This window comes from Sorex araneus, chromosome X (assembly GCF_027595985.1).
Source record: "Sorex araneus isolate mSorAra2 chromosome X, mSorAra2.pri, whole genome shotgun sequence".
Taxonomy (NCBI): Eukaryota; Metazoa; Chordata; class Mammalia; order Eulipotyphla; family Soricidae; genus Sorex; species Sorex araneus.
Genome location: NC_073313.1, coordinates 58,981,969 through 59,000,717, shown reverse-complemented (window position 1 = coordinate 59,000,717; position 18,749 = coordinate 58,981,969). Strand labels below are relative to the sequence as shown.

General features: G+C 56.7%; 2 protein-coding genes across 7 annotated transcripts in view; one reads left to right on the top strand and one right to left on the bottom strand.

Moving 5' to 3' along the window:
* ATP2B3 (ATPase plasma membrane Ca2+ transporting 3) overlaps positions 1-2,416 on the top strand; it is a 39,823-nt gene extending 37,407 nt beyond the window's left edge. For 2 of the 4 annotated variants that reach the window (XM_055120114.1, XM_055120113.1), the window contains one exon: positions 235-2,416. In XM_055120114.1, the coding sequence (XP_054976089.1) occupies positions 235-555 (321 nt within the window). In that variant the 3' untranslated portion in view covers positions 556-2,416. The remainder of the gene's footprint in view (positions 1-234) is intronic. The other 2 variants (XM_055120116.1, XM_055120115.1) reach the window with 1 other exon arrangement.
* Positions 2,417-5,376: 2,960 nt separating this feature from the next.
* Positions 5,377-17,756, bottom strand: CCNQ (cyclin Q). Of its 3 annotated transcripts, none has more exons than XM_004606516.2 (5): positions 17,435-17,756; positions 14,616-14,799; positions 12,795-12,927; positions 11,388-11,615; positions 5,377-5,827 (listed from the first exon to the last, which is right to left on the bottom strand). In XM_004606516.2, the coding sequence occupies exons 1-5, from the start codon at positions 17,550-17,552 to the stop codon at positions 5,738-5,740; spliced, it is 753 nt and encodes a 250-aa protein (XP_004606573.1). In that variant the 5' UTR covers positions 17,553-17,756; the 3' UTR covers positions 5,377-5,737. The 3 variants fall into 3 exon arrangements, with proteins under 3 accessions (XP_004606573.1, XP_004606574.1, XP_054978898.1); XM_004606517.2 differs by having other exon boundaries at positions 5,377-5,767; XM_055122923.1 differs by having other exon boundaries at positions 12,819-12,927.
* Between the last annotated feature and the right edge of the window lie 993 nt (positions 17,757-18,749).

Genomic DNA, 18,749 nt, shown 5'->3' with positions numbered 1-18,749 from the left:
CGTGACAGCCGGATGATACCCAGGGGCGCTCTTGACTGGGGATGCAGGTGGAGTTGCCCACAACGGCCAGACACTGATGGAGTCTCCCTCCTTCCGTTCTCTTCCCATCCTCCTCCCTTGGCCCTCCCTCCCCCTCCCCCTCCCTCCTTCCTTTTCTCCCTCCCTCCCTCCCTCCCTCCCTCCTTCTCGACTGTCCCTTCTCCCTGCCCCCTTGCCTGTCCCACTCCCTGGCAGATTCGGGTGGTGAAAGCGTTCCGTAGCTCCCTCTACGAAGGTCTGGAGAAACCCCAATCCAAGACCTCCATCCACAACTTCATGGCGCAGCCCGAGTTTCTAATCAATGACTACACCCACAACATCCCTCTCATCGACGACACAGATGTGGACGAGAACGAGGAGCGCCTGCGGGCCCCCCCACCCCCATCCCCCAACCGAAACAACAACGCCATAGACAGTGGCCTCTACCTGACCACGCGTGCCACCAAGTCAGCTACCTCGTCGGTGTTTGCTTCCGGAGCCGGGAGCTCACTTCACAGTGTGGAAACGTCCCTCTGAGCAGCTCTGCTTGGGGCACGCGCACCCCGACACGCGCACTTGGTGGGGGGTAGGCTCCGGCCTTGCTCTGAGACCCTGGCGTGAAGCCTGGCCATCAAGGCTTCTTCCAGGGGGCCCGAGGAGGAGAAACGAGATCGTGAGAAGAGCTGTACCCCCTTTTCTCTGTGGAAGCTTTTTTTACACGAACTCTCCCCCGGCTGCTCACCAGCCTCGTGGTGCCACCGACATGGACAGTCACCCAGAGTCGGTGGCCAGAGGGTGCCAGCACGCAGCATGCTCTTTCCCTCCCTCTTCTCAGGCGTCTGTGGCTTGTGGCACGGCTCCCCTAGGAACCTGGACAGCCAGAGGATCTTTGGGTGAATAACTTCGGGGTTCCAATCCCAGCCCTGCTCCTGCTGCTCCCTGCCCCCTGCAGAGTCATGTGCCAGAGGGGCGCGGGTGCTTTGAAACCGGCCTCCAGAGGACACGGCCGGCCGGCACCGGCACCATTTTTCTCACTTCTAGGGAAACCGAGAAGTGTTGCTGCACCCGAGGGGCTGGGGCCAGGGAAGTTCCGCTTACAGCTGCCTTCGCTTCCCTCCGAACCCGAACCCAGGGTTCCACTGCTGGGCTGCTTTGTCCACGTCCCTACCTTCCAGTGCAGAGCCAGGCCCCATGGCCTGGGAAAGTGCCAACCATAACCAGGATGCGGGAGAGGGGGAAGAGGGGTCCCCCAAACCCAAGAGGAGCTGATGTGCCTGCCATGTAGATCCCAGCCCCTGGGCACCTCCCACTGCTCCCCACTTTTTCCTTGGGGAGCTGAGGTGTCTGGGTGGGGCGGCTCTGGGGGCTCCGGGAAATGTGCCTGCACCCTCTCCCGACCCCGGCCTCGCCCTTCCCCAACACAGGCCAGCAGAAGTCCTTATGTGGGCCTTGTGTGTCCCAAGGTCTCGGGACAGGAAGGCCAAGAGTGCCAGCAATTTCTGCAGAAGCCTGTCCTGGCCTTGTGAGCACCCAGGTTCCCCTGAGGGGTACCCAGACCGCCCCAGCTCCCAGAGCTCCTCTCAGAAGCCAAGAGGAATGGGCCCACTGTGGGTCTGCAGCCACACCAGCTTCCCTCTCACTGTTTGAACACACCCCATGGTTCAGGGAGGCCGCTGTGGGCTCCTCGTGGCTGGGACCAGCGCCTGTCGCCACGGAGAGATATGTGGGAGCCAAGAGAAAGACGGGGTGTGGGTGTGCTCGGGATTGTCCCTGGGGCTGGTCTCCACCCACGCTCGTGAGCGTCCAGGTGGTGTGGCCCATCCACTGAGCTGTGCTGTCCCATCTCGGCACGGGAGTTTCGGTAGAGAAAGAGCCCCTCCCCCTTTCAAATGCTGCAGATGACTCCAAGCCATCCTTGTTTCCAAAGGCACATGGAGAATGTTACCATTTGTAAATTGTTCCCAATGTCCTCGTGTCAGCCCCGACAAATAGGGCAGGTCGCTGGGTTGACCCCACGCTGCGTGGCTCAGGCTGCCCTGGGATGAGCCACTGACCAGCTTCTCTTCGTTCTCTCCCAGCCGCCACACTCTGGCCACAGGGCGGCCGCAGCTGCTTACCGCGCTCCCAAGCTGCTCGCCAATGCGCCTCCTTGCAACTGTCTCGTCCCCAGGTGGCCTTTCTGCAGGGGGCTGGGGTCAGGAAAGGGGCGACGCAAGCTCGGGTTTCGTTTTGGCCTGGGCCATTCCTGAGAGCCCAGACTCAGTGGGAGCCCCTCTCTCTTTCTCTCTCTCTCTCTCTCTCTCTCTCTCTCTCTCTCTCTCTCTCTCTCTCAAGCATTATATTATCCGGAATGGCTTAGGCAACTGTGTTCAGTTATTAAATCTGTTTTACATTTTTATCTGCCTGTTATAAAGATGCACAAAAACTATCTTCGTGGGGAAGCTCACAGATGCAAACTAATGTACAAGTGTGTAGTGCGCCTTCCTAACTTAAAGCCTACACCCACATTTATGTGTATAAAACCCCAATGAAAGGTCCCTCAAGTCCCGCTCTGCACGATGCGTGTGACTTGTTCTTTGGGGCACTCTTGCTGGAGACAGAGTTGCTGCCTTCATCGCCACTCCAGCCTCAGTCCCAGTAGGCCCTCTCACTCTCAGGCGGTCTGGCAGCAGCACCTGCCATGGCCACTCTGTGCCAGGTTCAGGGACCATCCTTCTCCCCCTCCCCCTCCTTATCACCCCTATTCCACTCTGGTCCCATGAAAAACCAATGTCCCAGGCCCCAATTCTTGAGCCCTCCCTCTCCCCTCTCTCTGCACCGGCACCCCAGGCCCTACAAACAGGGGAGTTACCCTATAGGCCCGTGGCTTGGCAGCTGGCTGGCTCTCCTTGGAATCCTGTCTCCAGTACTGTGCGGGCTCAGCTGCGTCCAGGCTCCTTCCATCTGTGGCCACTGCCTGCCCTAGGTGAATCCTCTTGATCACGGCCTGCCCAGGATCCTGCCTCAGCCCACCTCACAGGCCCATGGAAAAGCCTGGGGTGACTCCGTAACAAGGTACCCATCAGGGGGCCCGATTTATGAAATGAAGGCATTGGGGCTCCAGCCTTCCGTCAGGGCCTCCTGGTCAGGATGCCAGTCACATGGCACCAGGACCTCAGCCTAACCCGATACCTATCAAGAGCCAGTTCCAGATCTGGAGGGTGGGCATGAGAAAGGGTGCCTTCTCGTGGGCTGGGCAGGCCACATGACGCTCAGAAGCTTCTAGGACATCTTTTCTCAGTAATTGCTCATCACTGATCTTGTGAAACCTGTAATAATGGAGATAGAAGGAGGCGGAGTGTCCCTATCTTGGGGATGGGGGGGGCACTGAGAGAAATCAGATGAACCTAACCCACCCAGAGCCACCCACTTCCCACCTTGTCTACACTGATGGAGCCCATGGCTATCCCACATCTTCTCTTGGTGGCCAGACAAGTGACACAGGACCTTTTAGCCCCTAGGTTTTGGGAAGATGGGTATCATAGTCCCCAGAGCCATGGACTGGCACCCCAATGGGTAGAGGGGGGGCAAGAAGCGGTCACCCCCTGAGATAGCAGGGTCCCAACCACTCAGCCTATAAAGCAGAAAACTGAGGCTCATCCAAAGAAGGAACTCAGCCTGGCATCCGTGATCATGAAAAGAGATAGAAGACCCCAAATCTCCAGGGTGCGGGGCATGTCTGTTAACACAAGTGACTCAGAACTTTCTGAATGGAGAAACCCAAGCACCAAGAGGGTCTACCAAACTAGTATTTCCACTTTCTGAAAACTCCAGGGCATGGGGTGGGGAGTGGACAGCCTGGAAGAAGTGCAGTTAGTGACAGGTCTGGAAGGTTCCACCACCACCAAGCAAACAGGTCCACTGTGGCACCATGAGTTTAGAAGAAACACAAGCATACAAGGCTACCAGCTGCCCTCAGACAGCAGAAATGCAGCCCCTCTGCCACCCCTCATCACCACCCACAGGGACACTGCAGTCACACACGGCCTCTCCAGTCCACTCCGCGGTTGCGAAGGTGCCAAGCCGGGGGTCCAGGTTATATCCCCAATGCTTACAGTACCTCCAAGCACTACTGGGACCAAGCACCAAGCCATCAAGCCCACATAGCCAAGCTGAGTATTGCTAGGAGTCTCCGGGTTTCCAAAATATTCCGGGAAGGCTGCACCCCAGAGGAAATAAAAGCAAGCAGACCTGACCTGGAGCCCAGTCAGCCCATCAGGACGGGAGGAGCAGGCCAGGCAGGGAACCCCATGAACAACCTCAGCTCAGGAAGCAGCAGGGCACTTTCTAGATTTGGGGCCACTGGAGGTTGGTCAGAAAGGTGCTGAGGGAGAAACCCACAGCTCTCACAGTGCCTCTGGGGCCCAGAGGTCATGGCAGAGGCACCGTGTACAATACAGAAACCTGAAAGCAGCCCGAGAAGGTGGCCCAGATGTGGAGCAGTGATCCACAGAAGGAAAGTAGAGACTCACTGGCCACAGGAGTGAACCACAGACTAGTGCCCCGGGACACTCCCCTGACACCAAGTCCATTCAGCCAGCGTGCAGACAGCCACCTAAGAAATGTGAATCACTCTCACCAGTCTGGGCCCCGTGTGTGCCAGTGGCGGCACCTGGGGAGATGGAGGGTGTGGGCATGTGGGGGCTGGTGACAATACCACAGTCCCCCCACAGCCTGGGATCCTGGACAGGTTGCTTCTCGGATGTAAGAGCAACATGGAGCTTCAGCTTTTAGTGTCCTGGCAGTGGTGGTGTGACGGTTCCGAATGTCTGAGGACAGCCCCCATGTCCCCTGTCCACCTTGGTCAGATCTGCCCATCTTTCCAAAACAAGGCTCACTCGCCAAACAGGGCAGTCCCCAAGTCCAGAGAATGGAGCAGTGGAACAAGACAGAGGGCACACCTCCAGGCCAATGGCGCAACGTGCATGCCGTCCTCTGGAAGGGACTAAGCCCAGCCTGAAAGCAGCTCTGCACCCCAGAGGACTTAACAGGTAGACTGAGTCCCAAAGACACACAAAAACCGGAACTGGAGAGGTAGTATATTGCCTTGCACACTGAGGACCTGGGTTCAATCCCTGCCATCCCATATGGTCCCCTAACCACCACAGGAGTGATTCCTGAGTGCAGAGCCAGGATTAAGCCCTGAGCATTGTCAGATGTGACTCTAAATAAAAGAAAACCAAAAATTACCCCCCAAGGCCACCCAAGTACAGAACAAAGACAGGGCTCCTCAGAAGAAAGGTGGGGCACCTCAGAACAAAGACAGGGCACTTCAGAGCAAAGACAGGGCAGCAAAGAACAAAGTCAAGGCATCTTAGATGAGTTTTGGATCATCTTTTATTAGACAAAAATAGAATTTATCTACTGCATATTTCATTCTCTATAAATCTGGCTCTTTAAAAAAAATTCATAAGGGGGCCATGCCCGCCTGTTTCTTAGATTCTCATTCCAATGATGTATTGTCCCAAATGTGATCACAGGTCCTCTCACAGGACAAAAGCAGCCTCGCCGCCTGGGGTCCAGCCCCGCCTGCTCAAAGCCTGCCTGCTGGAGGCACAGCTACCACACGCGTGGGGCGGGGGCTACCCGGAGAGTGCAAGCAACAGTTGTGATGGTCTCCCGTGGCACAGAGCCAGTGTCCCCACCAGTCCTCGGGGAACCAGGCGTCCCGGGCAGGGCCTTAGGGGATCTCTGTGTCCATGGTATAAATCTGAATGAGATCAGACACAATGTTATCAATGATTGGCTTGGTTATGTCCTCACTAAACACCTGGAAAGAAGAAGGAAAACAAGCTCTGGTTAGACTCGCTCTGGGCCACACCAGCCACCCACCGCAGGCTTTCTGCATAGAACTTTCCAGAGGTCAGAAGGCCCACATAGGCTGCTGCTTCCCCTGGGGCTCTGGGGATCTGGGGAGAGCAAGAAGGTGGTCCCCGTGGGACTACTCCACAGCCTACAGCAGACCTCTGGGAGGTGGTCAAGGATTCCCATGGAGCCCCAGCAAGAGCGCTCGGCAGCTACTTCCCTTACAAACACAGGTCTAGCCCTGGATGGCTTCTGGAGGGGGTGCCTTGCTCTAGCAGTCTTGGCTGGCAGCATGAGTTCAGTGGTGGTGGGGGGGTGGTCCTTAATCTCAGGGCGGGCAGCCTGGTGGGTAACCCTGGGGGAAGCATTATGTGTGCGCCTATATCGAGAGGACTATGTTCAGCCGTGGTACCGGGTTGTGCCCTGCCCCATGGGAAGCACATTCCCAAGCCACCTTCCAGGAAGCTGGGGACTCCACATGCTGAGGAGAGTCCAATGGTGAGCCAGAGGGCTGCTGGGAAACCAAGATTCCGCACGGGCCTGGAGGTGCAGATCAGGGTTGATTCCTGGGGGTCCCCCAGGGCCAAGAAGTGGCCCAGTATGAGGGTACCCAGGGTCCACGGGGAAGCAAGGACTCTTGGAGTGCCACTTCCACAGGGGTGACCAGGGACAAAGTCACACAGGCCCCTTTCCGGGATCCTTGACGCAGCCACATTGCAGACGGCCTGGGGAGATGCAGAGTTCTGCTGGGATCAGGATAGAGCATGGCATGTGCTGAGCACCCCAGCCCATGTCTACAATGGAACAAGTGACAACCTGGGCCCTGGAACAGAGACTGAAGATTTCCCTGCCCAGTTACAGCCTCCACAGGAAGACAATCACCACTTCTTCCCAAATGGCAGCCAAAGGGCAGGGGATATGCACGTGTGTGAAACAGGGAGCCCTGAGGCTGCAGAGCTGGGCTGCCCACACACAGTATCTGTCAGGGAGCTGAAGCCCCCCACCACAGACCAAGAGTGCCATCCTGTACCCAGGACCCCTGACCAGCCCCTCACGTCTCCAAAGGGGTGCTGCTTCCCAGAAGCAAGCTGGTGGCACAACAGTCATGAGCATTCCAAGTTTAGAAGCATGGGGCCACACAGTCACCAGATGCCCTCCGAGGACAAAAATGCAGCCCTTGTGCCACCCCTTGTCCCCACCCACAGGAACACTGCAGTCACACATGTCTTCTGCACTCCAAGGAGCAAAGGTGCCAAGCCTGGGCCAGGGTCGGAGACGGTGCATGGGGCTCCGACACCAACTCAGATCCCCAGTGCTGAACAGCACCCCAAGCACTACTGGGACGAGTGCTGAACCATCAGGCTCACGCAGCTGGGCTGAGGATTGCTAGGAATTTCCGGGTCTCCAGACTTTTCTGGGAAGGCTGTATCCCAGAAAAAGCAAAGAAAACAGACCAGATTCAGAATCTAGAGCTCAACTGTGCAGAGGCGGGTCAGTCAGCTCACCAGGAAGGGTGGAGCAGGCCAGGAAGGGCACCATGGGGACACCCCTCAGTTCAGGAAGCAGTAGACACTATCAAGATCTGAGGCCACTGGGGGTTGGCCAGAGAAGTGCTTCTACAGACGCTCATTCAAGAACAGGGTAAGACAATGAGCAGGAAGAAGCAAGGGTGCAGATCCCCAGATGCAGAGAATCTAGGAGACCTTGACACAAAAGGCTCAGACATGATACCCTACCCAGACGGACCCCAGAACTGCGTGGCCCGGGGGAGGTTCCACCTACTTGCCACCAGCTGAGAAGGGGGAAGGCATAAGTGATGTCATTGAGGTCTTCAAACCATCTGCCACCACCTACTTCCAACAATCTACCCACCTGCCCATTTAACCACCTAGCCATTTACTCACCTACAGTCTAGCACCGTCCCATCTACCCACCTACCCACCTATCCATCTAGGCACCTACCCATTTACCACCAACACCTCTACACACCTAACTATCTACCAACATACCCACCTACCCATCTACCAACCCACCCAACAACCAATGCACCCACTGACCCAATTACCCACTTACCCATTTACCCAACTAACCACCTACCCATCTACCCAACAACCCAAGAATTTACCTACCAAGCTACACACCTTCCCACCCACCCATCTACCGACCTATCCATCTACCCATCTATCTACCCAACCAACTAACCACCTACCCATATACCCACCTAACCACCCACCAATCAACCCATCCACCCATCTACCCACTGACCCACCAAACCACCTACCCATCTTTCCACCTGCCATTCTATCCACTTACCCATCGACAAATCAACCTACATGCCCATCTACCGACCTAACCTCGTACCCAACTACCTACTTACCAATGTACTCACCTACCCATCTACCCACCAACCCATTAACCTATCCACCTATCCACCCACCGAGCTACCTACCCATTTAGCATCCTAACAAAATACCCACTCTCCCATTGACACAGATACCCATGTGTCCATCTACCCTCCAGCTATCTACTCATTTACCAACTGACTCACCAGCCCACACACATATCTACACACCTACCCATCTACCCACCCAACCATCAACTCATACACCCATCTACTCACTGACTCACCAACCCACCTTCCCATCTACCAACCTATTAACCTACCAACCTACCCACCTACCCATCTACAAACCTACCCACTTACCCACCTACCCATCCACCCACCGAATCACCCACCACTTACCCAAGTACCCGTCTAACCACCTATATTCCTACCCACCAACCCATCAACACATCAACCCACATGACCATCTACCTACCTACCAATCAACCCACCTACCCACCTACTCATGCACTCACCTAACTAACCTCCTACCCATCTAGCCACCTACCCATCTACCTACCGATCTATAAACCCACACTACCCAGCTACTCACCTACTCATCCCCCCAACTAGCTACCTACTGCTATACCCATCTACCAATACCCACCTACTGATCTACCCACCTACCCGTCTATACCTTCCCACTCACCCATCTACCCACCGACTCACCTAAGCATCCACTCATTTATCTATCTACCATCTACCCACCTTTACCATTCATCCATTTATCCATCTACATGCCTACCCATCTACCCACCTACTCACCTACCTATCTACCTACTGATCCATCTACCCAATACATCATCAACTCAGCTATTCACCTACATGACCCACCTACCCATCTACCCACTTACCCATTTACCCACCTACCCCTCTACCTATGCACCCACCTACCCATTTACCCATGCACTCAACTACCCACATACCAAATTACCCATCTACACACCTGCACATCTACCTACTTACCCACCCATCTACCTACGATCTACACACCTACACTACCCAGCTACTCACTTACCCATATACCCATCTACTTACCCATTTACCCATCTACCCACTTGCAAACTTACCCAACTACCCACTTATCTACCTACTGATATAACCACCTAACCACTATTAACCTATCCATCTACCCACCTATTCACCTTCCCATTTGCCCACCAACCATAACCTTCCACACACCTACTAATCTACCCCCCTAATATCATCTACATACCTACTCATCTACTCACCAAAAATCATCTACGTACCTACCCATATACCAACCTTTCCATATACTCACCTACCCATCTACCTACCTATTCACCCACCTATCTACCCACGTACTATCTACCCAACTACCCACCTACCATCATCTTCCAACCGCCTCCCCATCTATCAACACACACACATCTATCCACCTACATTTCTGCAAACCTACCCATCTACCCACCTAGCATCACCTTAGACTAACCTAACCATCTACCAAGTGACACATCTAGCCATATACCCACCTTTTATCTACCAACCTACTCATCTACCATTACCCTCACCTACCTACCCATCTACCTACCTATATATCTATCTACCCACCTATCCACCTAACAGCCTATACATCTATCCACCTATCCACCTACCTAACAACCTACACACATACCCACATATCCACTTACCTAACAACTTTCCCACCTATCCCTCTACCCAACTACCATCACCCTTCAACCACCTCCCTATCTATCCAATATACTAATCTATATACCAAACAACCCATATATAACCAACCCATACATATACCCACCTACTAATCTACTCACCCACCGACAGATCTAACCACCTACCCATCTACCCATTTACCAATTTATCCACTTACCTGTCTTCCCACCAACTCACATACTGACCACATAATTACCCACCTACCACATAACAATCTACCCAACAACCCATCTACTCACCTACCTATTCATTTAGCTAGCTACCGACCTACCCATCTAGCCAACTACCTACCTACAATCATCTTCCAACCAGAGACCCATCCACTAGCCTACCCACCTAGCCAAACAAATCTACTCACCTACTCACAGACCTATTTATCCACTGACTTGCCAATTTAACCACCTACCCACATACCATCACCCTCCAACCATATACCCATCTACACAACTCATCTGCCCAGGTACCCAGATACCTACCCATCTATACATTTACCTATCTACTTATCTACCATCTACCTACCTATCCACCAATCTACCAAGCAACCCACCTAGCTCTCTACCCATTTACCATCACTCTCCAACTACCTACCCATCTACCTGTCTGCCCACCTACCCTTCTACCTACCTACCAACCTGCCCTTCTACCCACCTACTGATCTACCCATTGCCCACCTACCATCATCCACCCACCCACCCACCCATCTACCTACTTATCTACCCACCAACTCACCTACACATTACTCATCTACACATCTACCAATATGCCTATCTGACCACCTACCCATCTACCCACTTACTGTTCTATCTTCCTACCATCACCCTTCACCTAACAACCCATCCACCTACCTATTCCTCTATCCACCTTCCCACCTACCCTATGACTGTCATCGTCCAGACATATACCCATCTCTCCACATATTCACAGACTCGTCTACCCTTAGACCCAACTAAGCCACCTACCCTTCTACCAACCTACCCATCTAATTTCATCCTCACCTACCTACACATCTACTTACCTACCCAACTCATCTACCCTACTCACCCACCCATTTACCCAGCTGTGCATCCAGTGCCCAGTCACCCACCTATCCATCTCATGTGTCCACCAGCCACTCACCATCTACCCTTTCAGCTGCCCACTGGCCTTTCGATTCACCGATGTGCCCACCATGCTCTGACCCACCCCTATGTCCCTGTCCCCCTGTGTGATGTCTGAGAGGACCTACCCCTTTGATGTCTGGCAAACTCTCCCCAGCTTGGGGAAGGGCTGGGCTGAGCTCCATACATCTCAGCCAGGGAGTGCCCCCACCAAGTTCATGGCAGTTTCCCAGCACAAGAAGCGGACATGAGTTCCTGGATGCATAGGGCACAGCCCAGCCAGTCCCTTGGGGGATTCAACAGCCTTAGGGAAAGGAAGGGTGCCCCATCGGGATTCTGAGCAGTCGCCTCACCTGCCACCATGGCTTTTCGGCCTGGGCCTCGGCAGGTACCTCCACCCCGTATGCCCGCAGAGCCAGGTGGAGCACTGCCACGGCTACATGCTGAGCCCGGAAGCGGAGGCACAGCCCTCCGTGGTAGCTGTCCCGCAGCAGTGCCCAGGCAGTGACAGAGATGGGGGTCCGCTGCCAGCTGTAGCGGTTCAGCCAGTTCTTGAGAGAGAGCAGGTAGTGGAGCAGGTACTGCAAAGACACGCCAGTCAGCTCCGAGACCTGGGGACTCATTGTTTACCCCCTGACTCTGCCGTGACCCACCCCACACTACCCAGGCCACCACACCGCATCCTGCACAGGTGGAACCTGCCACTTCAGTGCGTGCCACTTGAGAGCCCTTCTGTCCCGAGGGGACCCCACTTTCTTCCAGCATGCCCTGGGCCGTGCCCAAGACCAGGGGGTGGCAGGGACAGGTGGTGTACTCTCAAGAGACAGGGAAAGAGCCACTAACCATGGGGGTTGCCAGAGCACGTGCCAGCTCAACCAGAGACTGCTGCTTGCCTGGATCCGACACACTACCAACCACCCTGTGGTCACCCAGAGCCCACACAGCACTGCACCCACCAATTTGGCACTTGGCCATTGCCACAAGGTTTGTTAACAACTATTTCAGCATCAAGACAAAAGCCCCCAGTTCTCCCCAGACAGAGCTATTTCCTAGGTACTGCAGGGGCAAACGTGCAAGTCCCCCAAACCACACCCAACAGTATCGGCATCCAAGCAGCAAGAAACCACTGGCTGACATGGCATGTGAGCTTCCAATGTTCCCCTTGGGAACTAGATAATTGCTCATCTCCAGAAGGTCCTCTGGGTTCTTTCCTCCAGCTGCTGGTGCACCCCCAGTGGCTCAAATAAACTTCCATTCAAATGCAAGAGCACGCAGAGTGCACATGCGCAGAGCTACACGCCACTCGTCTCTGCAGATCCTCTCCAAGCCTCCCCGAGGAGCTCACCCTGAAGATGGGGGGAGTGTCTCTCCCATTCTTTCACTGTTTACTGAGGCTCTCTTTTAGGGGCCAATATGCTCCTGGCAGTCCAGAGTAGAATGTGCATGCCTGGCCCCAGCCACACATTTGTCTGGACATTGCCACACCCAGCGAGCTGGATGCCTGCACCGCCACGGGGACTGACCTCCGGGAAGAGGGACCCCAGCAGGGCCCAAATCCACCCTTGTTTGACCATGGCACACACGGCAGATGGGTCGTCCAGGCCAGGAGTTCACACACCCCCCAGCTTGGGGCCACAGCCAAGCCAAGTAGACGGAAAGGCAGAAACTGGAAGTGGCTGTGGGGGGAGACCAGGTCAGGGGCTAAGGCCTGAGTGAGAGTGGCAGGCTGGCCGCAGGTGGCAGTGGGACCCAGCACGTACCTTGTGCGGGTGCTGGAAAGATACCTGGAAGCGCAGGACTCTGAGCACCAGGAGCTCGCACTGCACGATGCTGTCCCGCATCTCCCAGAAGCGGGCATCCAGTTCCAGGGGCTCACTTCCGGGGTGGAGGTACCTGTGTGGGAGGCAGCGGGACACCCTCAAGTCAATGCGCCCCTGGACCCACACGAGCTACAAACCCCTGGGTTCCACTGCTCCACGAGTTTTCAGATATCCAGGAAGTACATGGGCCTCACCTGTGGCCCCGGAGGCTGCAGAGCCTCTACCTTTGTGGTGCATGTGTGAGCAGTATCAAAAGACACTGTGCACCCTGGCACGCAGCGCCACCAAGTTCCACCAAGGCCACATGTGCTGCAAACACCAAGCGCGTGGCCTGGGCCAGGGGAGGAACTGATTCTTCTCTCTGCTCCTGGGAGCAAAATAAAACTGATGAGGCCAACTGGGAGCCCCAAAGGGCTCACCTGGCTCACTCGGTAAAATGGCACCACCAAGAGGACCTTTGGGATCACCAGGGAGCAGCCAGGCATTCTAGCACCAAGTCACTTGTGCTGCCTGACCTCGGAGACATTACACATCACCTGCGGGGATAAAGGTTTTTTACCTGGGGCCCCCAGGAAGCATCCAACCGAGGCAGCAGCAGACGGATGCAGAAGAGGAATGATTTCCTTTCCTACACCCTCCGCACCCACAACAGCCCCGCCTACACAGGACTGACACTTCAGTGACCAAAATTTCCCGCTGCATCTCACGATGCCTTGGCGCATCACTCACTCTTCAATTCCCCCACCTCCCGCTTCCCAACTCCACCCTGTACCCACGTCTAATTAGCAATTTCCCCTTCCGCAGGGCCTCCCTGCTGTGGCTCTGGCAATTATGAGTGGACTCCAGCCGCCCTCCCTCGATCGCTCGCCCGCTTTGATCCTCGCCTTTGGCGGTACATCGTGAACCTGTCAGACCGTGGGCCGTGGGGAGTACAGTTCCTGTTACCTGTTTATTAAAAGCAAAGCCACCACAGAGCTTTCTCTCCTAACGATCAGAGTTCCTGGAAGGCTGTGACGCATAGCCACTTAGTAACTTTCCATAAGTCACTTTTTCTCGGCTTCCCCGGGCCTCAACTCACGTCTGTCCCAAACACGTACACCATGGCTTGGGAGCAGGGGTGCCAGCACAGGTCTCCCCATGTCCACACCAGGTGAACAAGTTTGACTGCTTCCAGAACTATCTATGTCAGGCAACTCCTTCTCTGGCCTGTGGATCTACAGAACCCAGCTGGGGAGTATGTGGGTAGTTGGGGGATGCTTCTCTCTGGTGCTTTTCTGCCCCCAGTCACTCATGGATGAATCTCACTCTGGACAAATCATTTTGCTGCTGTTCTTTGTTTTATGGGCCACATCTGGTGATGCTCAGGGTTATTTCCTGGTTCTGTGCTCAGGGGTCACTCCTGGCAGTGCTTGGGAGACCATATGCAGTGCCAGGGATTGAACCCAGGTGGGCCACATGCAAGGCAAGCAATTTACCCACCGTCCTATCGCTCTGGCCCCATCTGAACAAATCATTGACTCCATGATGTTCTCAGTGGGAACAGCAGGACTCCCCACCGCTCTTTGTACCACTCTGGCTTACCCAGCCCAAACTGCCCTTGCACGGAGCCCTCACCGCTGCGGTTCTGCAGGGGACTCCTCTAGGACCGGTGCTCAGGATCTGGGCCTCCTGGCTGCAAAGGCAAGTCCCCGGCCCAGACACTTCTTTGGGAGCTCCACCATGGATCCGAGCGGGCAGGCACTGGGGCTGCTGTGCTGTTACCTGTTGGCCACGTTGATGATATCCCGGGTCCGCAAGTGCTGCTCCTCCACCTTGCCAGCCAGATAAAGGGAAGACATGGCGACCAAGTAGGGGTCATAGGCGTCCACATGGGTCTCGCCGAAGAACTTGTGGTAAATGGTGCAGGCAGTGGCGATGGGAATGGAGCGCATCCCGAGTTTGATACCTGCAGGCGGGAAGCAGGTGGGGCGCTCAGGCTGCTGGGACAATGCTGCTGGGCCGGGCCTGCCTGCCCACACACAACATCCGGCCTTCTGGGAGTCACAGTATCCTCCACCCGCATGGTGGGCCACCAACCTGCGCAGACCCCATGGGCCCACAGCCCCTGGGGCTCCTGCTCAATGCAACAGCCCCTGCAGTGGACTGTGCTGTTCTCTGCAAGCTTCGGGGTCCGCCAAGTTACCGACCTGCAGCGCAGACACGAAGCCAGGCTCCACTCCAGCCAGTCATGCACCCTGTATGTGCCTGCTTCCCACTGAGCGAGCACTTTTGAGGTGGCCTTTCCCCCACGGCTCATGAGGCAACCGGAGCAAGAAGGGCTGGGAGCATGAGGCAGGTGCCAGAGCCCTGAGGTGAGTTCCAGATTCTGACAAGCACAGGGACAGTACAGCCGCTGGGCAGGGCAGAGCACCCCGCCTTGATTATGGTGCCCACAATAAGGGGCTCAAGCCCATGCCCAGCTCCTGCTGGGGGCCACAGGACCAGAACCAGCAAATTTTCGCCACAGCAAGAGAGATGCTTTGCAGGCGGCCCCAGATGGGTTTGATCCCAGGATCCTACTGGGGCCCCTGAGCTCACCAGGAGTGACCCCTGGGCACTTACTAGTGTTGGTTTTCTGCCCCCAAACCCAAACCAAATAAGTTCCCACTGAGCAGGGTGTACGCGGGCAGGTCAAATGGTCCTTGGGCAACCCTTAAGACAGGTCAGCTAGGACATGAAAGGTGCATGCAGCATTCCTGGGGGTCACCAGGCTGGATGACCCCAAACTCAGCACCGAGCTAGTCACAAGGCTCTGGGGGCTCAGCTCAAAGTGTCCCTTGCTCTTCCACAGGTTCCCAGGGCTGAGATTTTCTGTCCTTCCCCATCACCCGTGGCCTCCTGGTGGGCTCCCTTGGCTCCAGTCACCTCAGGGCCTTCTTTCTTCTTTGGCTGAGAGCAAGGGTGAGGCAACAGGCTCACCACCTCATCTTGGGGATGGGGGGTACTGCCTACATCAAATGCTAAATCCCAGGCCTGGACAGGACAGCGGGGAGAGCACTGGCCTTGCACGCAGCCGACCTGGGTTTAATTCCCAGCACCACACACGGTCCCCCCAAGCCCTGCTAGGAGTGATACCTAAGTGTTGAGCTGGAAGTTAGCTCTGAGCACTGCTGGGTGGTCCAAAAACCAAATGAAGGATGCCGAATCCTTCAATAAAATCCCTTTTGCTGGGACCAGAATGTCCAATTGGATAGGGCACTTGTCTTGCATTTAGCCCACCTGGGTTTAATCCTTTGTCCTCCACAGGATCCCCTAAGGCCCTCTAGGAGTGATCCCTGAGTGCAGAGCCAGGAGGAAGCCCTAAGCCCTGTCAGGTGTGGCCCCCAAACCAAATTAAATAAATAAAATCCTTTTTGCTAGCTGAGGTCCCAGTACAGGTGGTTGTGGTATAGGGGGAAAGGGAAGCCCAATACTTGGGGTCACACAGATTGTGCAAGAGAAGATGCACAATCACTTGGCTTCAGTTTAGTTTGGGAAGAGCACACTCAGCAGTGTTCAGTGATCACTCCTGGAGGTGCCTGGGGGTCCTCCCCCCACCCCCCACCCTGCCAGCCCAGACGGTGTTTTATAAAGAACTCCACAGCAGGACCGTATGTGGAGCAGCAAATGTATTCATCCAAGCCCGAAACAAGTATAAGCATGTAGCCTGAACAACAGTGAAAAGATGTAAAGAGCTGATTCCCCACCCCCACCCCAGCTCCTGACCTCCTAAAGTGCTTGGAACATTGCAGATTTTAAAGTTCAGTCACCCCAACTGTCCCAACATGGACCCCCTCCTTCCCCAAGGTGTCCTGCTGGTGATCTTGAGTTGGCAGCAAGTTCTCAAGGGGGCGTCATGCTTTCCACGGAGCGCTGAGCAGATGGCGGGTGGCACCAGGGGACAGGGCCAGGCTTGCTCAGCCACGTGGCCGAGCAATGTACAAGTCACCGGGATGGCGGCTGGGGCGGCCGTTCCCGGTCTCGGCTGAGTCGGACTCCAACAGAACAAACCCCACGTAATCTCTCGGGACAGATCGCCCAGCGTGCCGCACACATTGTAGCCACAAAGTAGCAGAGGTCGGAAATAACGTGGCGACTAAGAGATACTTTTGACAGGGAAACGTGCAAATTGCCCGCGCGGCGGTTTCACTGCCTGACCGCTTGAGCGAGGTTGCCGGGCACTCTAGGAGCTCGGGGTGCCCGCAGCAGGCTCCCCGGGTGTGCTCCCACGGGCTCGGTGGTACCGAGCGCTCCGCAGTGTCTCCGCGTGCAGGGACACGGGGCGTGCAGTAGGTGCGGGGCGCTCCCGGGCTTGGCCGCTCCGAGCCGTGCTAGTCGCTTCCCTCCTCATCTCTTGGGACTGTTCGGGTCCGAGAACTGGCTTCCCCCGCTCAGGGCCGATGCACGGGGCGCGGCGGAAAGGCAGGAGCCGGAGCCGGGGCTCCCGGGCGCCGGGCCGCTCCTCCGGGAAGCCGGAGCCAGTCGGTGCAAGCGGAGCCCCGCAGCCCTGGCCTCCGGGGTCCCGTCCGTGCAGGGCCCGCCCTCTTCCCGGCTGCAGTTACCTGCCTCCATGATGAACCTTGTCACTCGGAAGTGCACCCTGGCCTCGGGTGGCGGCCGCCCCTCGGCGCCCCGGAGGGTGTCCCCTGCTCCGCTGCCCTCCGGGACAACAGCCTCCATGAGGCACCTCCCGCGGAACGAGGGACCCCCCACCCCCAGCGCCTCCAGAGGCTCCCCCCAGCGCGCCGAGGCCCGCTCTGGGGGTCTCCAGGCCGGAGCGGCCACCGGGCCCCACCCGCCCGGCCCCTCCCGGCCCGCAGCGCGCGGGGGGAGGGGGCGCGGGTTGCCGCGCCGGAGCTGCCACCCGAGAGCGCGCAAGCGCGGGCAAGGGCGCAGGCGCACAGACCGGTCCCGTGGCCAGCGCCCAGACGTCACCTGTCCCGCCCCGGAGAACTGGCGCCGTCCCCTCCGCCCCGCCTCTGGCGCGCCAAGGTCCCTGGCTCCCGGGAGTGTGAGTGCAACGCCGCAGAACAAGGCTGGGCCCCTGCTGGGCTTTCGAACTCGCGGGAAAGCCCAGGCACTGGCCAGGGCCGCTTTCCGAATCCGGCCGTGCCGGAGCCTCGGCCCACAAGGAGCCGCTGAGCACGCAGGGGGCTTGGGTTCTCCAGCGCCCACCCGGGCAGCCTGTCACAGCGCGGTGCCGAAAACGCGGCTCCCGCTGGCGGCCAAGATTGCGGTCTTCCACGAGCCGTGCGCCAAACCCAGTTGAGGGACCTAGAGGACAAAAGGGACACGCAGCTGCCGCCAGACGATAGGGGAGCTGATGATTCAGGACTGTGATTGGAGAGGGCAGAAAGCCTTCGCCCCAGTGTCTGCTCCCCACCCCCACAGCCCTGCTTCAGGCTCTCCGTCCTTGTCATCCCCATCCTCTGGCCACAGCGCCTGAGGTCTCCCTTTCTGCGCCCCTCTTCTCTTCTGGGCCCACCAGGATGATTGCAACTGGAAGCTCCTAACTTCAGCACATCACCCAACCCCAAGGTCCCACAGTCACAGAGGGACACATGATAGGGCCAGCCAGCGCCTCTCTCCTCTGCGACAGGCTTCGTGAAGCTTCTGGTCGCCCAGCTGGGGTCTCCCTCGCTCTGCCGCCAGGGGTCTCTGCTTCTCATCCTTCCCAGCTCCCTCAGTCTGTGGCCAGGTGCTGCTGGCCCTTGTCATGCCTTCCGCGCGGTCACTGCTCACTGTCCCCCAGCTTCCATCCATGGCCAACGCTGAAGCCCAGAGCACCTGCTTCTCAGGGTTCTGTCCCTCCCGCCTAGCCCACCTGCCCTCTGCTCTCCCCCACATGTCCCCTGCCTCCACTGCCCCCTCCCCACC